Genomic DNA, 21,919 nt, shown 5'->3' on the forward strand with positions numbered 1-21,919 from the left:
GATGAAAAACGGCTAAAGACGCACACAGTTTCACGATATATATCTATATATATTTACGGTATGATGTTTTCTTGTTGGTTTACTTTAATTTCCCAGTTACCAGTACAGTGTAAACGGGAGATCTGAGACGGAAAAGAAATGCTAAAGAAAACGACGAAATAAAAATATACACGATCGAAAGATGTAGTGGAGCAAACGAGGTAAAATAAAAGCAAAAAGAAAAAAAAAAAAATATATATATATATATATATATATATATATATATATATATATATATATATAAAAAGCGAAACTGGGGATAAAATGAGAGTATGCTGCATTTTATCCTCCGCTGTTTGTATATATTCTTTAAAAAACTAAAAAAAGTAAAACGAGAAAAATATATAATAAAAAACGAAATTGTTCGAGTTACCGAGTATTCCACTGCATTCTACATTTAAATCTAAATTTAAGTCTTGAAGTCCATTAGCTATGTATACATATTACATAGATCCTCGACCGTATACAATCAACTGTAAATACACACGGTTTTAGTTTGTTTGTGTCTGCCGTCAATTTTAAGTGACAATTTATTCCTTTTGTTGCCACACTATCCTTCAGATGCCCACTTGTTTCAATCACATGCTAATTACTCTTTTGTCAATGAGGTAAGTGACCCGGAAATATCGATAGAACAACAAAAAAATTACAAGAATTTGTAATTACATCCCCGGAAAATTAATACATCAACTACATTTATCCGTAAGCGATGTTTGCGTGGATAAAAAACTTTTGAAAGGTTAATCTAAGTTTTAAATAAATTATACTTTTTTTTTTTTTTTTTTTTTTTTTTTTTTTCAGGATGACCGTTCTCAAGTCACCACGGAAATTTCATACAACGGTGAAGATATAAGTGAGATATTAGAGCTACCGAACCAGTGGCCGGTATATCGTTTAGGCGTTGCTGGGTAGATTGTAAATTGTAGATAGGTCGAGTTTTGCTTCCCTGGCTTTGCATTATTGCTTGTAAGAATAAACTAGTTTGCCAAATAGATCTGACAATAAATGCTGAATAGATGGAGAAAAATCAATTTTAAATCATGTGGTGCATGAAAAATGAATTACAACTTGGCATACAAACAAAAATAAAAAGTAGTTTGTATCTACAAAACTAAAAATAAGTTAATTACGAAACTTTGGAGTTTTCCGTCCGGGGATCATAACTTGCAAGTTTTAATTATTGGTTTGTATAATAAAATTATTTTGCTCTATACATTTGTACACATTAAAAAATTAACTTGATCCAAGGAAAGAAACTTTGAACTAAAAACATTTTAATTTTATTCAAAATTTTTTTTCTTGATTTAAGACAGTTCAATTTTTTTTTAATTTTAAGTCGACGGTTTAATTAACAATTGCTCTAACTCTGAATTTTTTAGAGGGTAATTTTTTAAGATTTTGATGTAGCAATAGTCCAATTGTAAATTATTATATATCAAATGGTTTTTTAAAGTGATAATAAGTTTTAAACTAATTTCTTGGTTTAATATTTTTTTCTTGAATCGAGTTAAATTTTTTTTTATCAGTGTAAAATCAATATTGCTCCACAGAGAAAAAAAAATTTACTAGAATCAAGTAAAAATTTTTAAAGAACTTCATTTTCTTTGTTTGAGAAAAAAAATTTTCAAACTAAGAAATTTTTATTGGTTTAAGTAAATTTAACTTGATTCAAGACAATGAAACTGTTAAAAATTATTTTCTTGGTTCGCGAATTTTTCTCTTGATGTAAGTTAATTTTTTTTTTTTTTTTCAGTGTAATTAACGATTTTTTAAAAATGAATAAAAAATTTTTAAATTTACATTTTAAAATTTTTTCCCGCTATTTCCGAAAGCCAAGTGACTATTGAACTTTTTCCAGAGCGATTTACCTCATTGCAAACATTTGGTACCCAACAGAATATTAAAATTCGCAGAAAAAAGTAAGAAAACTCATGAACTATTAAGTCTAGAATAAATTCACAGGATCGAAATGACACGAAGTAATTTCTTGTGAATAAATTACATTATATTATTATTCTTATCATTTTACTCTTTATACTATATATATATATATTTTTATCTTCTTATATTAATATAACTTTACTTAAACTCGATAAACTATCCACCTCAGTAATATCGAAAAGTATACAATAAAAGCTAGTCGCTTTATTTTAATAAATTGGACGTATATATGGTACATAGATGTACGTATACTCCTTTTGTACAACGAATAACACAATGAATATAAAGTAAAGCGAGGAAAAAAATGAAGTGAATTGAATTAGATGCACATCGGCCGATTGTGTATAAGCTGATAAACACATCATACCTTTTAAAATAAAAGTATAAAATAAAGGGTAGCTCTAGCTCCCATTTTATAACCCCTTTTATTTTTCTGCCTTCGGTAAAGTCTTTAAATTACTTCCGTTACTTGGAGGGTAAGTGAAGTAGAGCATAGACAGGAAAATCCGAAGAATGGCCGAGGAAAAGTTAATTGAATGGAGTAAGGGGGAAAGTGTTCTTTCAAACGCTTTGGATTTGACTCTGATAAATTTAACATTATTGCGACTTTTTAATTCATTGATGACACGCTCCTGCTATTTTTTTTTTTCTTATTTGTTTACATAAATTGTCTATTCCTTAATTAAAACTTTTTATTATTATTATTTTAGGTTTATATACAATCACCCATCAACAACTAATTATTGCGAGAATTACCAAGGTGACTCTTCCACAAGCTCAGTGTCGGTAATTGAAAAAGGTCAAAAAACTTGACAGCAGAATGACAAATGGTGGGTTGCCCAGTCTTAGTTGTCCGCCGTGTTGCATTGCGGCTGGATGCTCGCCTTAATTGAGTTAAAAATTAGCAAAAACAGGTGATAAACTTTATTAAAATGTTGATAATTGGGGGAAAAAAAAAATAATAATATAGTTCAGTCTCTCGTAAATGAAAAAAAATGAAATAACTTAAGAAAGGGGGGGTTTTTTTTTTTCCTATTTTATTTTCTCTTTTGTAAATTGCTATACAATTTTGCGACAAATTCATTTTGTAGAAATAAGAGATACTAGTTGGCAGAAATGTTATGAATTTTTTTTCACCAGAATTGAATTTAAGAGAAATAAATGGATAGAGGTTTTGCTGATCAATTTCTAAAGGTCACGGAGAATTGCGAATACAATAGTTCTTATATTGAATACTAGAGACCAAAATATCTGTCTTGAATTAACTTATTCTTATAAGTAAGTTTAGAATAGTCATTTCATCAATTTTTAACTTTATTTTGTTCCGGATTGATGTTTTAAATTTTATATTAAAAAAAAAAAAGGCTTACCGATTCCGAATTTTTAATTTTAATATGTATTTTTCGGATTATAATTTTTTTCGATTAACAAATAGTAATTATTTGTAAAGTTAAATTCCGGTTAATTTTTATAGTTTAAAAATTTATTGTATGTGAATCATATTAAAGTATTAACATTTTAAATTCTATATAAATTTATGACTTCATTATTAGTCGAAAAATAAAACTCGGTATTTATCCATAAATAATCTGGCAATTTATTTCGAAATGAACAATCAGCGTATAAATCGAAATAAATTTTATTTGAAACCAAGCAATTAACGAAATTAAAAATAATAATAGCTAATGAATAAAATACCAACAAATATAATTTGTTAAAAAATTGATTATAATAAACTTAATATCTCCAGTGGTTGGAAAATTTTAATTGAATAAAGTATGTTTAACAAATATAAATTATTTTCAACATATTAAACAGGATATTTATAAAAGTTGGCAGTTTTATGAAATAATTAATTAAACTTATACACTGAAAATAATTAAAAATGAACTAGCTCTGAAATATGTGATAATTTAATAAATTACTCCGATGAAAAGTTTTGTTTGTAATAAACTTTTATTTTTTGTTTATTATTAATAACTAATAGCTAATTAATAATAAACTTCAAAAAGTAGATATCAAAGAGAAATGAGATTGTATTTATCGTGAAAGTAATTATTTATGTTTTTGTCACTTGAGTTAATCTTAAGGTAACTTTAAACTGTTAATAGACGGGTAATTAACTCAGCGTACGCTTTACAAACTCGCGATCAACACACTTTTTAATCTTTAAGTAATCTCATTCACTGCAGGACGTGTAAGTAGTTGCGTGAGTTTAAACCTCATATTTATTTCACAATAATTACGCTTATAAAATTTTAATTTCTAGTTTTAAAATAGCGTCTACCGAGCCGACAAGATTGCTTCATAATTTATATATTATATTCACAACATACGTTTTTTTTGTTTTTATAATACAATTCGTTGTTCTTTAAACCCATTTTTTATGCTACAGAATTTAAATTTAAATATTTTGTATGCATACAAAAGTTACATGGAAAAAAGTAATGCTCTGCTGAGTTAAGCTTAAAAAGTAAATATGCTTGGAAATTTATTTACTATAAAATTTTATTCTGTTTAATCCGATTCGGAAGTTTCCCGCCCGTATAGACCGATAAAATTTATTGCGTAATTTGATATTGACTTTTTTTACGTCGATAAATAACGATTAATATATTTATATATTAGGGTGGGTCAAAAAAATCGAATAATTTATTTTTGATTTTATACTCTGAAAAATAGGTTCGTAGACACCTAAAAAGAATTCTCTCCAAGTATAAGCTCTTAATTATAACGGGAAGGTCCTCCGCTTTGCGGGTTTCTATTTTTTTCGAATAATCAGATAAAAAAATTTATATCTCGCTTCCAACTGCTTGGAAAAATATTCCGTGGCATAGATTTTGTGAGAAATTGAATGCTTTACAAAAAGGTCTCTTATGACTTTTTCAAAACTCAACCGATTAAAAGATATTCATAGTTGAAGTTTGGCTATTTTAAGGAAAATATTCGTTTTTATTATGAATTTTATAAGTCGATGAAAAAAATTATTTCGGATTGCGGAACTCATGATTTTGTAGGAAATTTACTGCTCTACAAAAATGGTCTCTTATGATTTTTTGATTAAGTGAAGCCGTTACGAGATATTCATCGTCAAACATTAACGAATATCAATATTTCCAGTTTTTGATCAATAATTCGATAAATTTTAATTTAAACTATGAGTTTCAGGAAAATTTACATAAATTTGAGTTTCGATCGATAAAGAAATGTTATAAACAATTTTTTAATATTGTTTTCAGTCTTGAGCTTGTTTGATTGCATTAAAACAAGAAATTAGAGCATTTTTTTCGACATATAGCCAATGATTAGTTTAATTTGAAGTGAATGACATATTTCTTTGTCAAATTTAATATGAAAAGTATTGAATCAAGTGAGAAACAACCAGTATTTAACTTTTTTATAGATAAATTTTTATTGAATTATCAATTGCAATATAATTGTCTATATTTTTAACATAACAGTACGCTATTACTATAAATAATTTCTTTTATTACAATTTGGGAATGTTTTTTGATGTTCTTTGACAACTTGCAATAAGTACTGGAATTGTTCTTCATTTTTGTCAAGCATTGATTATATTCACTAACTAATGCAACAGCTCGCTCTGCTGAATCATTGACAACTTTTAGTTGTTGAAAGTATTCTTTATTTTCGAGATAACTCTCATTAGTAGGCCATAATTCAACATCGACATCAAGAAAGTCATACGGTAGATCGAAGATTTTGAAAAGATTTAATGACTTTTTAGACACAAAGTCACTCAGAGTTCTCTGCGCCAATGAATTCAAATCTTTTTAGCAATTACAAATCTTTTAGCTTTAGAATCTGTACCTTCACGAGTATTAACAGCTTCAACAATACTTTTTTACTTCTAATGGAACGCCATCGTCAAACAGTGATAAAATGGCAAGTTCATCGCTCAAATACCATAAGTGCGAAATCATTTTTTCACACGTAGCTGAAGAAATCAAAGGATTGATATGTTTGTACTCCAATAAATTTTTCATAAACTGCAAGTCATGATAAGCAGCAGTTGTTGCAGAAGTTGATGAAAACCAAGCTTTTAAATACAATGTGACTATAAAAATACAGAAATGACGAAGACCATGCAATTCTTTCTGAGAGAGTTTGAATTCATCTCTGAATAGATACATTTTCAAACTATAAATGGCCTTAGCCATCCATCTAGCATGATGAACAGCACCAGGACGTTTGAAAGAAATCTTTTCTTGAGGCATTTCTCCAAGGAAAATCAATGATAATTCCAATAATTCTTTATCTAACTTATTATAACATTTCTTTATCGATCGAAACTCAAATTTATGTAAATTTTCCTGAAACTCATAGTTTAAATTAAAATTTATCGAATTATTGATCAAAAACTGGAAATATTGATATTCGTTAATGTTTGACGATGAATATCTCGTAACGGCTTCACTTAATCAAAAATCATAAGAGACCATTTTTGTAGAGCAGTAAATTTCCTACAAAATCATGAGTTCCGCAATCCGAAATAATTTTTTTCATCGACTTATAAAATTCATAATAAAAACGAATATTTTCCTTAAAATAGCCAAACTTCAACTATGAATATCTTTTAATCGGTTGAGTTTTTGAAAAAGTCATAAGAGACCTTTTTTGTAAAGCATTCAATTTCTCACAAAATCTATGCCACGGAATATTTTTCCAAGCAGTTGGAAGCGAGATATAAATTTTTTTATCTGATTATTCGAAAAAAATAGAAACCCGCAAAGCGGAGGACCTTCCCGTTATAATTAAGAGCTTATACTTGGAGAGAATTCTTTTTAGGTGTCTACGAACCTATTTTTCAGAGTATAAAATCAAAAATAAATTATTCGATTTTTTTGACCCACCCTATTATATATATATAAATATATAAATATATTGTTTTATTTTTTTCAGATAAAATCTGACAATTTAACGAATAAATTTATCCAATTGTTGATAAAACTTGTTTGCATTATGTCAATTTAAATTAAATGTAAATTTGGAACACCGAAGAGATAAAAAGTTAAATGTGAACGAATAACTTTTTTTTTTTTTTTTTTTTTTTTTTTTTTTTGAGCGAGAATAATTATTTGAATAAAGCGCATGTCTATAGAATACGAATTATTAATATTAATACCATTAAATCACTGACATATATTAGCGATAAATCATTTAAATTCTCTATTTTTCTTTCCTTTTTTTTTTTTTTTTTTTTTTTTTTTAATAAACCGGAGATGTTAATTGAGGTCACGTATGACAAAATGGACGGAAATGTTAATCCTAGAACTATATTATTTCGATGATTTGTCGAGTATTTATTCCCGAAAAAAATATCCTGCAAAAATACACTTTAGAATTGGTTAATTTGTGAATATTGCTAATATTATATTTATTGTTTAATTATTTAAAAAATTAATTAAGATTCATGGTTTTACAATCAATAAAACATTGAAATCTAAAATTAGTAAGATGCAAAACAAACTTTGAAAATTTAAAACTTCTTATGTAAAAAATTACGATTTGATATGAAAATAACTGTCACGACTAACGTCGAACATCTGTACTAAATCCGGAAGAAAGAAAAATTTTTATTGTCGATTTTATTTTATTATTTTTCAATATTATAGTCGCGTATTTTCTTTAAATGTTATTTTAATGCGGTAAAGAAAATTTTTAATAATTTTTTATGATAATTCATTGATCGAAAACTATGTTATAAAAAATCAAAAAGAAGCAACAAAAATAACTTTTTGTTTAAAATGTACCTTGTTATTGTCTAGAAGAATTATTAGCTTCTTAGTATTATTTTTTCCAAGCATCTGACTTTTATTATAAATGACTGGTAATCTCTGGTGGTACACTACACATTGTAGCTATTTATTTTTTAACCTTGCTTTCTTGGTTACTTCCATATTTTTCAATTAAAATATTTGAATTATAAAACTTAATACACCCAGAAGAAATATGGAAACAAGACCGAGTAATAAAAATTTAGCAAAGCTCACAGCAAATAATTAATTTTAAATTATGTCATTAATAAATTCTGTATTTTACGACGTTTTGAAAAAAATCACCTGAAAGTCTTGTATACTAATTTTATTATGACATACACGGAAAGAACAAAATTACACTGGATATAATCCGAAAAAATATCCCGTATAATTTAAATTATACTCAGCAGAATCTTGGCTTTAATAATTTTTTCAAAAATTGTGATATTGAACTTATTTCTTTTTTAATTTATAAATTTTTTTGAAAATTTGTAAAATTTGTGATAATTAATTTTTTTTTAAATTGTTTATTTTTTTATGTATTTTTCAAAAATGCAATGCAATGCATGGATAGAAAATATTTAAAGATCATTTAAGCACAATTTTTCCGATAATTTGGGGTTAAAAAATTTTTGGTAAATAATTTAAAAAAAAAAAAATTATAAATTAAAAAATAAAAATGTTTTTTCCGCGTAGAAAAAAAGTTTGTCATTATTAATTAAGTAAATTAATTAAGCAAAAGTAATCATTATTAATTAAGAAGAATGTAATGATTAATAGTTTACTAATTTTTTGATATTTTAGATGAATATGACTTGTTTTTTGTGTTGATAATAATTAATATTGAAAAAAAAAAAAATCAAAGAAGAAATACAAAAAATTCTTTTGTAAGATCAATTGTTGAAGTTAAAATCTAAGTTACGACATAAGTTGTAAAATAAATGTTATTTTCTTATTGGTAAAAAATAATAGAGTATTATATTTGTTTTATTAATAGAACGATAAAATTCTCAAAGTAAATACAAATATATGATTTTGTATTTTATTTCTATCTAAACGTGTTTGGCAACGTAAATCTATTTACTCAACACCCTTTTTTCCAACCACTTTAGATGTATAAATAAAATAATAATAATAATAATAATAATAATAATAAATATTTACCATTGAGAATATGAACAGTAACAGTTTTATCGTTGGCATTACTAGGATGACAAGTGTAACTTCCACTGTCTGCCGGTTGTGCGCGCTGAACCAAAAGATAAGAAGTAGTAATCTCACCCTTTTCCGTGATTACAGAAACTCCACCTCGCGGACTGTCGTAATTAATCTCCTGTTGGTTGATACAAACACAAAGAAAATGAACCACTGTTAGTTTGTTCTTTTTTTTCCTTTTTTATATTTTTTTTTTTTCATTTTTTCGTTGAAATTAAATAATTAAAAAGCATCACGCTCATGCTAGGCATGAATAACAATTTTAATGATATGACGTTCAAACTTTTTTTATTAGACATCAGCAATTAATAAGTTACTTGTAATAACTTGATGAACTCTTACTTAGTTGCGTGTTGATAGTTCTAATTATTATAATAATAATTATAAGATTTTCTCGTAGATATATGAAATATTTAATTACTTTTAAAATAAGTATCAAAAAGCTATTTTCGTTTTAAATTTGAATTAGTATAAATTAATGATATAAATTTCAATACTTTGAAATTAGTCTTCAGAAGAAAAATTACTTTTAAAGTAATCAGTTCACAAAGACTTGAATTTTAATTATGATTATTTCATTTACGATCATTAATTTAATCTTTATGATTATTTACTTTGCAATCTATTTTTATCAATTGTTCTAGTGTCAATTAATGTTACTGTAATCTGGAGTTAGTTGTGACATATCGAGTGTACTTTGACGTAACCAAGTATCTTGATTTTCGAGTATATCATATTTTTGCTAAAAAAAATAATAAATCAATAATTGGAGAAAATAAAATTGATACTAAAAAATATAAAAAATTCATTTTTATAATTAAATGTAGTATACTTTATTTTTATCGGTAATTTTGCGTCCGTTAAAATGTACTATAAGTACGACACATACATAAAATACGATATTTATCAACTTTAAAAATAGTAGTACTCTACTTGTTTATTTACTCTGAATAAAATATTGTCAGATGTCTATTACTTTCTGTACCATTAAATTTATATTAAAACTTCTACTGTCTTTCTTGAAAAGTTGTGATTTTTAAGATACGTAGCTGCGTCTGAGTACTCTTGACATTTATTGTCTGGTAGATGCTCGAGGAAGTTGAAATTAAACGAAACGACACAAAATAATGCTCAAGATTAAAATGATGGTTTTAAAACCCAGATTACTTGCAACAAGACCACAACAACATGGACCTGAATCAAGACGAAAAATAAAAATTGAAAATAATAATAATAATAATAAATTTAGCTTTTAATAAATTTATTGACAATAATAATAATATAATAGCCCTTAGGGAATTTTGATTTCTCTGCTGAGCATTATTATTATTATTATTATCATTATTATTATTATTATTACTAGCAACCTGGCAGTCACTATGTGACTGCCGTGACTTGTGAAATATAAATAAATAAAATTTTGCTTTGTTAAATAATGACTTTTGTTAAATTGCACTGAACTTTCTTAACTATTGACATTTTTAAAGATAGAATCTCATCTCGAAGTTACACTCATCAAGAGCTTTCATTTTCAGAAAAAAAAGCTCTCAAGAAAGAAATGATTTAAGAATTTTTAATAATAATAATGATAATTATAATTGTAATATTAAATTACTAAGCAATATAATGAGCAATAATTATATTTAGTAATACGTAACTCACCTTCTCATTGTGAGTCCAAAATATCGCCGGAGGTGGTTCTGGACTAAACTCAACTACGCAGGTTAAGTTCATAGTGCTGCCTCGGTTTATGTACATTTCCGGTTCGCCAATTACTGTCGTCACAGGTTCTGCAGAATTCATTAAAACATGCGCGACATAGTAGTTACTATCGGCAAACTCAACAAATATATTTTCTATCCTATATTTATTTTAACCGCGTTAATTATTAATTCCAATTGGTTAATAAATTGAGTTACGTATGTATGAATACAGTTATTTACATTGTAAAATATGAAAAATTTATATCCTCGTTTTTTGAACAAAACTTGGTATCGATAAAAAAAATGCATTGTAATAAGTTGCCAGCCGGAAATTGTTTAACGAATTATTCGTCGCATGGCAGAATACTTTTTAAATATTTCCCAATGTGAATAACATCGTTTTTTAACTATCGTGTCAGGTGCAGTTTCCTGTAAATACGCGGTTCCAAGCAATGTTGAATGCCATCGTCATACGCGACAGTTAAATACACGAGTTGATGTGTAAATTTTCCACAGACGAAATTTGTTATATTCATAAAATAATAATTACTTATATTCTTCAGTTATGTGTAAATAAATAACGCGCAGACTGCTGGAAGCATTGTTCGTTTTGATTGCGATTATTGTTGTTTTGTAGTCCTAAATTATTATAAATTATTTGGTAACAACTGGAGAAATTTTTGGTTTTTATTTTTATCAACCGTTTTATTTCATATATTTAATTTCAATTATCTGCATTTAACTTGCCGTGTTTATTTGACAAATTTTTATTTTTACTTAATAAAAAAAGCTAATGGATTAAAAAGTAAAACAATGTTTGACATTTATTGCCCATTTGTCATTTGAAGTTTATACTAAAATTTTTTATTTACTTTGGTTAAATTCAAGCTCAGCCTTTGCTTTGATTTTAATAAAAATTTTTTTTAATATTCACAAATATTCATATATCCTCCTCTACTCAATAACAAAAATAACTCTTGAAAATTCGAGGTAGTAAGGTTTTTTAATGGTAAAGAATCAAGCTAACCTACTTTTAATTAAAAATAATTCAGGATTTTTATAGTAAAACTTTTGATTTATAATTAATTCAACATATATTCTAAATTTTTTATTTTTCCCGACATACTCTGTTTAATTCCTATCAAAAAAAAAAAAAAAAATTTTTTTTCCCTTAGTTTCTTTTATTTTATATTTTTTAACAGATATATATATATATATATATATATATATATATATATATATATATATATATATATATATATATATATATATATATATATATATATATATATATTTAACTATCATTCATTGAAATTTTTCCCACAATAATTCTATTTTTATTTTTTTCATCGCAGTTTTAATTTATTTTCTTAAAACCGCAAGCTGCATTTGGAAAAACTCTGGCCAGAATTAATTTCGTTTTAATTTATTTACTCTCTAGAAGGGCAAATTTATTAATTTAAAAGATTATGAATTTTTTAACTTACTTAACCTCATTATAAAATACAATATGAAGTGACAATATTTATTTTAATTTTTAATACACTCAAAAGCGTTGTCCTATTTAATTAAAAGTTAAAAGCTCTCTGAATTTATTAATATATTTAATTTAACGTTGCTGATATACATACGTTTGGATTCCTTTTATTCAACGCTCCAATTCGTATTATTATTTTAATTGCAAAAAAAAAATCTCCTTAATTATCGACTTCACTCCACCCGATTCTTGTTAAACAATATGCGCAATTATTTATAAATGAATATTAATCGGGCGTCTAATTTATTTGGCTGATTAGTGTAATGAACTAAAATAAATATATCGATCTTCCTATGTACTACACAAGAGTCTATAAAAATAAACACCAATTATCACAACCCAATGCGTAAAAATAAGCAGTGCAATTTTTTATGATTTCAGGATAATTTATTAATTTTGTGTTATAAAGATAATTAATTATGATGATTGAAAATTATTAGATAATAAAAATTTATGCTTGTTTAATATAATAATTTATGAATTTTTAACTTGTTAAAAAATTACAATTTATAATTCTTTGATAAATTGTAATAATTATAAAATTTTTTTGGATTTCTTAAAATTAACTATTTCATCACTTTTTAACATTTTTGAACTATTAATAAATGTTTTACCAGAAAAAGAAGAAAATAATTTTTAAAATAAATAAATTTAAAAATTTTTGAATAATTCAAAAAAAATAATACTAATAATATTTTAATATCTAACAGTTAAAAAATTATTTATGATTATTAACCAATGTAATGATAATTATTTGAAGCTATAATAAATCAGAAGAATTATCAAAAGTATGATTAAATTTTTTTTTGCAATTAATTGTTCAAAAATATTAACAATTGTTTTCTATTTCTTCAAAATCGACTCAACATAATTTTGGAATAATTAACAAATTTAAATTTAAGAAAATTCCTTCACTCAAAACTTTAACAAACGTGATGGTAACTACTGATAACTACTTGAGAATAATAATAAGGTAAATCAAAATAATGATACAAACCGACAACAGACAAATGCATAGAGTGTCCAATGGGCGGAGTTGTCGATACTTGGCACTCATACGTTCCGGAATCACGAAGTTGCGGATATTTGACCTCAAGTGTCCAGTCTTCTGTGCGAGGAAAATGGGATGCTACGAATCTTTGATCGGACGTGTAGGTGTCCGTTCCGACGGTCAGAAGGTGGATATCTCTGTGCCGAACCCAGGATACCTGAAATAGTGAAATAGTAAAGTGAAAAGAGGAGTAATCGAACGTACAACCATTTAACCTTTTTTCCCCCATTACGCTTACTTTTTTTCTCTGCTAAAACCCTTTTTACTTTTTTATTCTAGTTACATCAGTTAGTTAACTCTTTTCAAAGCCACGAAACGTAAACTTTTCTTTAGTCATTTAAAACTCGCTTATTCTTTTTCTTTTTCTTTTTCTTCATTTTTAAGGTGCTTTTCTCTTTTTGTCTCTCTTTGTTTTTGTTATTTTAATGACGTAAAAAAATAATAACACCAACAACAATAATAATCATTTTAAAAAAATCAAAATAACAATTATTATTGTTATGGAAAAAAAATAACAGAAGGATTTGTTGGTGAAATTTATAACATGTGCTTTGTAAAATAATCCCGAAATGTAACGAGTGTCGTAATTTAAATGAAATTGGATAAAGACAAACCATTAGTCACGTTCTGCCAACACGTGAAGCAAAACAGTGCAATCCAATTATTTTGTCTATACATTTTACGTAACGTTAAAAAATTATTACTATCGGGTTTTTCGTGATATGAAATTTTAAATTTTTATTGTTAAAGTCATATGTCATACGAACAAATATATATATATATATATATATGTAATAAACATACACATGTGGAAAAATCACAAAGAATACAGAATATATAATAATGCATTCAATGCTTGAAAATGAATGAATTTCATCATAAAGTTTCTTGGTACGCTATAGCTCAGAGATACTTTTTTTTATTTATATATTAAACCGCGACTAAATTACAAGTAGCGTATCCATGAATTTTTATTACGCTTCTAAAGTATGAATTGATTATAAAGTTACTTTTTCGTTAAATAAGAACTGGATACTTTACGTAAATTTTTTTATTTTTGAATAAATTTAAGTGTCTATAGAAATAAGATCATTGGCTTACTTCTCTAATTATTACTATTATTATTATAACTCATAATATTTTTAAGACAGTTTATTATACACTTTTATTTTATAATTTTACATTTTAAAGTTTACGATGTAACATCGTAAGTTTTTTAATGTAAAATTAAGAAAGTGAAAATTTGAAGCCTAGTCCTGGATTACGATTTGACAATTATAATTTTTCCTACAGTTTTTTTTTTCATGTGAGTTAATATTTGATACATCTACGAAACAAAATAAATAAATAAACAATATTTGTCGAAACTGAAAAGAAAATAAAAATTATGTCTAGACAAAAATTTCTTGACTCAAAAATTTTTTTAGTCGAACAATTTGAAGTCTTAATTTTTTAACAATCTAAAATCGTTAGAATTTTTCAAGAGTATTAATTATTGTGGCAAAAACATAAATTTTTAATAGAAGTTTTTTTTTTTTTTTTTTTTTTTTTTAATGTAGAGTGAAATTCTGATTTATTTAAAACTACTCCGAAAACTTACAATAAGTTAACTATTGCTGAAAGCTATACAAAAAAACCTTGAATCGGAAAAAATTCAGGTCAAGACCTTTTCAATGATTCTAAATTTGACTAAAAAAAGCTCTTTCTTTATTATATAAATAAATGTTTCTCATTTTTTCAGTTATATAAAAATAACAATTCAATACAGAGTAATTTTCCAACTAAAAATGATAAAGTTTAAAAAATAAACGATACAATTCAGTAACACGAACTTGAAATTAGTTGAAGAAGAAAAACATAAGATTTTCCGTTTTATTTTCGATAAAAGCCAAGTGCAAGTAGTAATTAAATTAATTTTCTCAGTCCTGGAACACAATTATGACAACAAATTTCAACCTTTTGCAGCTAAATTTACTTGAAGTTAAATCATTTTATTTCTTCATCAATATTGAGTTTAAATAGACGAGAATCTGGATAATTATAATATTTTCCGCGGATGTGTATCGATTTCTTGTTATAAAACCTGACACCGATTAAAAGTACATCCGGTCTTTGAAAACGGCTCAATGAATCTTAACAAACTCATCAATGGGATTATTAAAAAGTGAAAAAGATATATTTACCACAGCTTAATTTTTTTTAAAGCAGATGATTAACGCGTCAGTTAATTATAAAATAAACTTACTGAAATAAATAAAATAAAAATATAAATTATAAGAATTTAAACCGTTCGTCGATTTACTCGACTGATTTTTACAGCTCAATAATAATCGTTCCGGATTAAATAAAGTACACTAATAAGCAGTTTAAAAAAATAATGTAAAAAAGTAAAAGCGGCACTTGGCTCGGGAGTATCCAATTGACAAGCGCCGTCTTTGGGATTTAAACAAACTAAAAAAACTAATTTATCGACGCCGAACTTTGTTTGGTAATAAAACTAGCTCAAAGAAGAAAACATAAATAAAGAAATAAAAAAGAAAAAATTCTCGAGCACTAGCTGTGTTCTTTTATATAAATATAAATCAATCGTTTTTCTTCAGACTGAAACGGACTGTTTCCTCTGCTCACAATACGCTGAAAAAAATTAACTAGAATTATTTTATTTTTATGTTTAAAAATTTAATTGTTCAGTATGTAATTTTATTAAAACCGAGCCTTCATTTTAAATTTCAACGTTTTTTATCCCCGTTGTTTACTTTTAATCCTTAATTCGTGGTGCGCGTCGGAAAAATACGATAACGCGCGATACATATTATTTTTAAAAATTACAATGTCTGAAATATTTATTTATAGTCTGATAAAAAACACAGATGACCGAGTTTTGGCACAAGCGACGTTAGAACCGTCTATCCTACTTGTTTATGGATAACCTAAATACCAGAACATAATATAACTACCAAAAATTAAATCAAATATTTATATATTTATGTCCCATTGCGAGATGAGTTATTCGACGAATATTCATATTATTATAAGTAATTAATATTGTTTCAATCCGTTCAGTAAACTGACATCTCGTATAACTTTAATGCATATGTTTATTATCATTTCATAATAAGCAATTATTTTATAAGCTACTGTATTGTTTACGGTCAAGTAATTTTATGTATCCATTATATCAGTTATGTAATTAAGTAAAAAAAAAAAAAAATCAATAATGAAACGTTAAATCCTACAAATTATCAATTAAATTGATATTTTTGATTATTTAAATTGCGCTCACATTACTTAATTAGAAAAGAAAGAAATTTTATTTTGAATAAAATATTAAAATATTTTTTTTTTTTTTCAAATATTTATTTGTACCCAGAAATAAAATTAACTTCTTTCTAGGTCGTACACTGAAAAAAAAAATTCTTGACTGGAGGATCAATTTTCTTGGCTCAAGAAAATATCTTCTTGCTCCAAAATAATTTTTGTCTTCCTTAAAATTTTCTTGGCGCAAGAAATTTTTTTTTTCTGTGTATGAAAGTAATTTAGCTTAATAATAATCATCAATTTTAACGGCCTAATATTTTTTGTTAAATCTGCTAGGTGAATAAACAGTTAGGAAACTGTCAAGAAGCTCATTTAAATTTAAAAACTCGGATTTGTACGAATATTTCGCTGAACTTCGTGACGAATGATCATATAATGTAAAAAAAAAAAAATTTAATATTCATAAGTACTTTTAAAATAAAATCTCTCATTAATAAATATTTGCATTTACTCATTTCTAAATTATAACATGACTATTCATTTTCTGATCAGAATATTGTGCATAATATTATGCTAATTACGTCAGTTGATTGTATCTATTTATGTATGAGCTGGGCATAAAAATGTATTTTATCATATAAATACACTGGCCAAAAAATATTGCTTATTCTCTTAATAATATAAACGATGAGAATAGTAATTTTCGTATGAAAGTAAAATAAATCTTTAGAGTTTTAAGATGAGGGTATGTGCTAACGAGTTAACCTATTTGTTTGATATAGACGCGAAACATGTGAATATTAACCACCTGCTTAATATTAGACTTGATACTAAGATAGATCACAGTAACTCCATTAAATATCGAGCGAGAAGCAAGTTCTTGTACCCATACGATTCATAAAGAATGCAATGCAAATCGAACATAAATAATATCTGTGGTTTGATCTATTTGGATACTTATTTTTCAATTTACAGGTCAGACGATGTTTATATTTCAATCAGAGATACAATAACTTCTGTACATAGCAATGAATAAAAAAAAAAAAAAAAAAAAAAAAAAAAAAAAAAAAAAAAGCAGCTGAAGGTTAATTTTAAAAATGCAAAACAGTTTATTTGGTTATATATTCTTTAAATTAAGCTTCCGGTAGGTACATTAAGGTTCAACGTCACGATTTTTAATTAAGTTTAATGATGATAAGACTTGAGCCGCTTAATAGAGTCTTTAGTAAGTTTCAAATGGATGATTCAAATCTAAGTAATTTTTTTAAATGTAAACTCACTTGAAAATTTTCTAAGGCTTAAAATATTTTTTACAATTAGTCATTTTTGGAAAATTGGAAATTTGAGAAATTGTTTTGAGGTTTTTATTCTTCGCACGAACGTGACAAATATTTCTCCATTCTTCTATTTGAGAGTGACAGAGTGAGCTGTGTTATTTGCTTTGGCAAATTTACAACCTTTCTTATATTTTTATGACAGCACCTGGGCTCGAAATAATAAACTTCTGTGTACTTTAAGTTCAAGAACTTGAACTGTATAAAGTATGAAATTAGTGGGCGTGTGTTGACATTGGAAGGAAAAAAATTTTTTAAAAAATTAAAATTTTTAAACAAAACGCAAAATTTTAGTTTAAAACATCCAATTTTTTCATTTAGATATTTTAAAGTTACACAGAAAGAAAGAAAGTCTTGAGTCAAGCGTAAATTTTCTTAAATCAAGAAAATCTTAAAAATGTTTCATATTTTTACAAAAAATTTAAAGCTTAAATTTTCATTAAAAATCAATAATTTTTTTTTGACAGAAACAAGAAAAATAATTATTTAAAAAAAAAAATAAACTGATTAAAAAATTTCAAAGTCACTACTACAAGTACATTAATTTTTATATTTATTAATTAATTTATTAAAAAGCCTCTTGAAAAAATCATTGAAAAATTCTTTTTTTGGCCTCTTACAAGCGTATAAATCCTTAACAGTTCTAAAAAAAACCTTTTTTCTATAAAAATTTGAAATCAAAATTATGAGTTAGCTATTGAAGGTGCGAAAAAATCATAAGATACTTTTTGCCGAGAATTTTACTCTCTGTAAAAAGTTCTTTATAAATTTTATAGACTTGGTTCTCAGCGGAATTTCTATTTGAAGTAAAAGTTTTACGCTTATAATATTGAGCAAAATACAAGCTTATAAAAATATAAAATTTAAAATTTAACTCCAAGATAAAACAAGAATTGATAATATGTAAAATTTTTTCATAAAAAAATGATTTTACATGAATAATAAGTGATATTTTAATTGGTAGAAAAAAAAAATAGCTTCAATTTGACTAATCAATTCTCATTTGTTCATTTATTCACCAGAAGATGACGGCCCGTAATTTTATTTTTAATGCTAATTTCCGAGCCGTTAAAATTTGAATTTACATTTAATTTTCTAATACTCTTGACTCAGTGACGAGTTTATGTGTGGGGTGTATAATAATAGCCGGCGATATTGTATAGAATATATTAAAATATTTAATTGCAAATTTATTTAAAAAATTTTCCCTCTGAATTATTGAAACAAAGTTTGTTAAATAGGTGTTTAATATACGATAATATTTCTCAAGTTGTTCAAGAACAAAGATATAAGCACTGCTGTTTTAATTCGACTGGTTTATATATTTTGTTTAGAATTTTATAGGATTTTCCGAGTAAGTAAGTTACGTATGCAAGTTCTTACATCAATATTTAACGTAAAAACTCAACTTTGCCGTTCACATTTTACTAAACAGAGAAGAAAAAAGAGTAGGGGATAAATCGAATGAAAAAGTAAGAACTTAACTCGGAACGGAATGGGTTAAAAATTCATCGATATATATATATATATATATATATATATATATATATATATATATATATATATATATATATATATATATATATATATATATATATATATATATCGATATATACCGTGAAAAATAGAGAGAGAACGAGAGATCAATACAGTAAACTATCGGTAGTAACTTTGTCGTCGGTCTCAATCTAAATTTCGGGAAGATTTGAATCGATCGTTTTTGTTAACCTGAGTCTTACTTTACTTGACCTTATAAAGGGTATATAGGTACACAGTTAAAGTTATAACTTTTGATTTAATCGTCAAAACTTTTTACAATTACATTATAAATAAAAAAATAATTCCCCGAAATCCAGGGGAAGAAATTCAACAAGAATTTACGATCCCCACAAATTTAACACACTTCTTTTTTATTGCGTCAAATAAAAGAAAATAATAGATGGTAATTAAAAAAAAATATTAAAATTTCAATTTTAATTTAAAATCTTGACTTTATCGTCCGACTATTAAAATTAAATGTGACATAAATAAAATTTTATTTGCTTTATTAAATAATTTAAGTTCTCGAGTGAGATTTACACTTTTATATTATGACTTAAACTATTGTTATTTTTTTTATGAAAAAAATTATTTAATTTTTTTTATTAGAATGGATTAAAATTGGGACAAATATTTGACGGTGGAAAAGTTTTTTAATTGATTTTCTAACTCTGATTAATAAAAATCAGTTCATTTATTGGATTTAAAATAATAATAATAACAATAAATGGTTTAATCGCATCGGAAATGAATTGAACTAAAAAATGAGACTCACATGAAAAACTTTTAATCAAACTGAAACAATGTATTAAAAATAATAAATCATTCAACAAAAATACGATATTGTAAAATGTGATTATTTATGTATAAATAATATCTGTTTTTAATCCATCTAATAGAATAACACATATAATATTTCTTCATCAATATTTATTGAAATACACCGTGAAACAATACTTTATCAGAAGAAATAGAAAAATAGTTTTTTATAGTGAATTAAAGAAATTTGGATTTTTCGATGTTTTTGATTATAATATATATATATATATATATAGTTTGGGTACTTTTTAAATAAGTTACAAAAAAAATATTGACATAACAGAATACCCGCAAACAAAATATTAAAAAAAATCAAAAGTTCAGCAACTAATTATAGAAAGTTGAAGGGTGGTTTTGAAAACCAAAAAAAAAGTTATTTAAATACCAATATGACAGAATCAATTACCAGTAAATTAATAAAAAATATAACGGAAAAACTTTATAAAACTAACACACTGTTAAAAATTTATTTAAAAAACTAAACATAATAAATCGATTATCATAAAAAAATTAACTAGAATCAAGAGAAAAATTCTCAAACTAATAAATAATTATGAAAAGTTACTTTGTCTTAAATCAAGGCAAAAAATGATTGATTCAAGTAAATTTTTTTTCTGTGGATAAATTAAAAATATTAATATTTAAATTAAATTAATTGGACAATTGTTACAATAATTAAAAATTAAAAAACTATCATTATACTTCAATCTTCTCGAGTGTAAATTTATTCAATAATGACAATGATAATACCTGTTATAAATAAGTTTCATATTACCTTACCCAGCAATATTAAACTTTGATATTTTAAGTAAACCATCATTATCCAGTTCATTATGAGCATGAACTCAGCTTAATTATACATTACAATAAATTACTCCCAGATAATTAATTCTAAATTATTTAATCGACTTATAAAGTTAGATATAACAGACATTTTAAGCAAAAGCTGAGTAGTCGATTGTCGGTAGTAAAAAAACTATTAAAAACTAAAGAGGAAGAAGAAATAAAAAGAAATTTAATAAACTCACCGTACGATCTCCTAAGTTTCTCACACGACACCTGAGTAGTGCAGACTTGCCGACAAGTGCAGTGACATTATGAGATGCTGCCACATCAAAGTATGGTCCACGATCAAGAGGATCAAAATCGAACTCAATATCTTTACTGTTGTCACCATGATTATTATCGATGCACCCTCCGGGACCTTCGGATAGAAATATACATTTTTTTAGTTTTAGTTTTACTTTATACTCTATTTCTTTTTATAGTAAAACCGTCAGCTATACTATTCTTTGATGAGATTTATAACGTTAATTCCCTTTTTATTGTCTTTTGTCACGTACTAAATTCATAGCTCTGTGAAATTTAGAGATACAATTCATTTTTTTTACTTTTAATAATAGACTTTGTTGTATATTTTTTTTTTGTTTGGTATTTAAATTTTTATTTGATAGTTTTATTGTTATTTAAAATTTTCTCATCCATGAAATTTCAAATAAAAAAAACCAATATTGTATTAATATGGAGTGTAATATTACTGAAAAGATCTTTTATTCCAATAGATATTTTTTTTGTCGAAAATTAAATTTACAAATCCATAAAATTCTAAAATATAAAAATTGCTTCAATTTTTATATAATCAAATTATTTGGGAATAATTTTTTTTTTCAACGTAAAATTAACTTTTTTATTCGTAAAATTTG

The 21,919-nt window shown here is 25.3% G+C and overlaps 1 protein-coding gene across 2 annotated transcripts in view; it reads right to left on the reverse strand.

Moving 5' to 3' along the window:
- Positions 1 to 335: 335 nt before the first annotated feature.
- The window catches only part of LOC141523974 (neurotrimin), a 35,837-nt gene continuing 14,253 nt past the window's right edge, over positions 336 to 21,919 (reverse strand). For both annotated transcript variants that reach the window (XM_074237588.1, XM_074237589.1), the window contains exons 3-7: positions 21,245 to 21,420; positions 13,213 to 13,423; positions 10,638 to 10,765; positions 8,925 to 9,093; positions 336 to 2,864 (exon numbers count right to left, since the gene is read on the reverse strand). In XM_074237588.1, the coding sequence (XP_074093689.1) occupies positions 2,758 to 2,864; positions 8,925 to 9,093; positions 10,638 to 10,765; positions 13,213 to 13,423; positions 21,245 to 21,420 (791 nt within the window). In that variant the 3' untranslated portion in view covers positions 336 to 2,757. The remainder of the gene's footprint in view (positions 2,865 to 8,924; positions 9,094 to 10,637; positions 10,766 to 13,212; positions 13,424 to 21,244; positions 21,421 to 21,919) is intronic.

Source organism: Cotesia typhae, unplaced genomic scaffold (assembly GCF_013202065.1).
Source record: "Cotesia typhae breed Kobodo isofemale line unplaced genomic scaffold, CoteBio_Ctyphae contig_22, whole genome shotgun sequence".
NCBI classification, from domain to species: domain Eukaryota; kingdom Metazoa; phylum Arthropoda; class Insecta; order Hymenoptera; family Braconidae; genus Cotesia; species Cotesia typhae.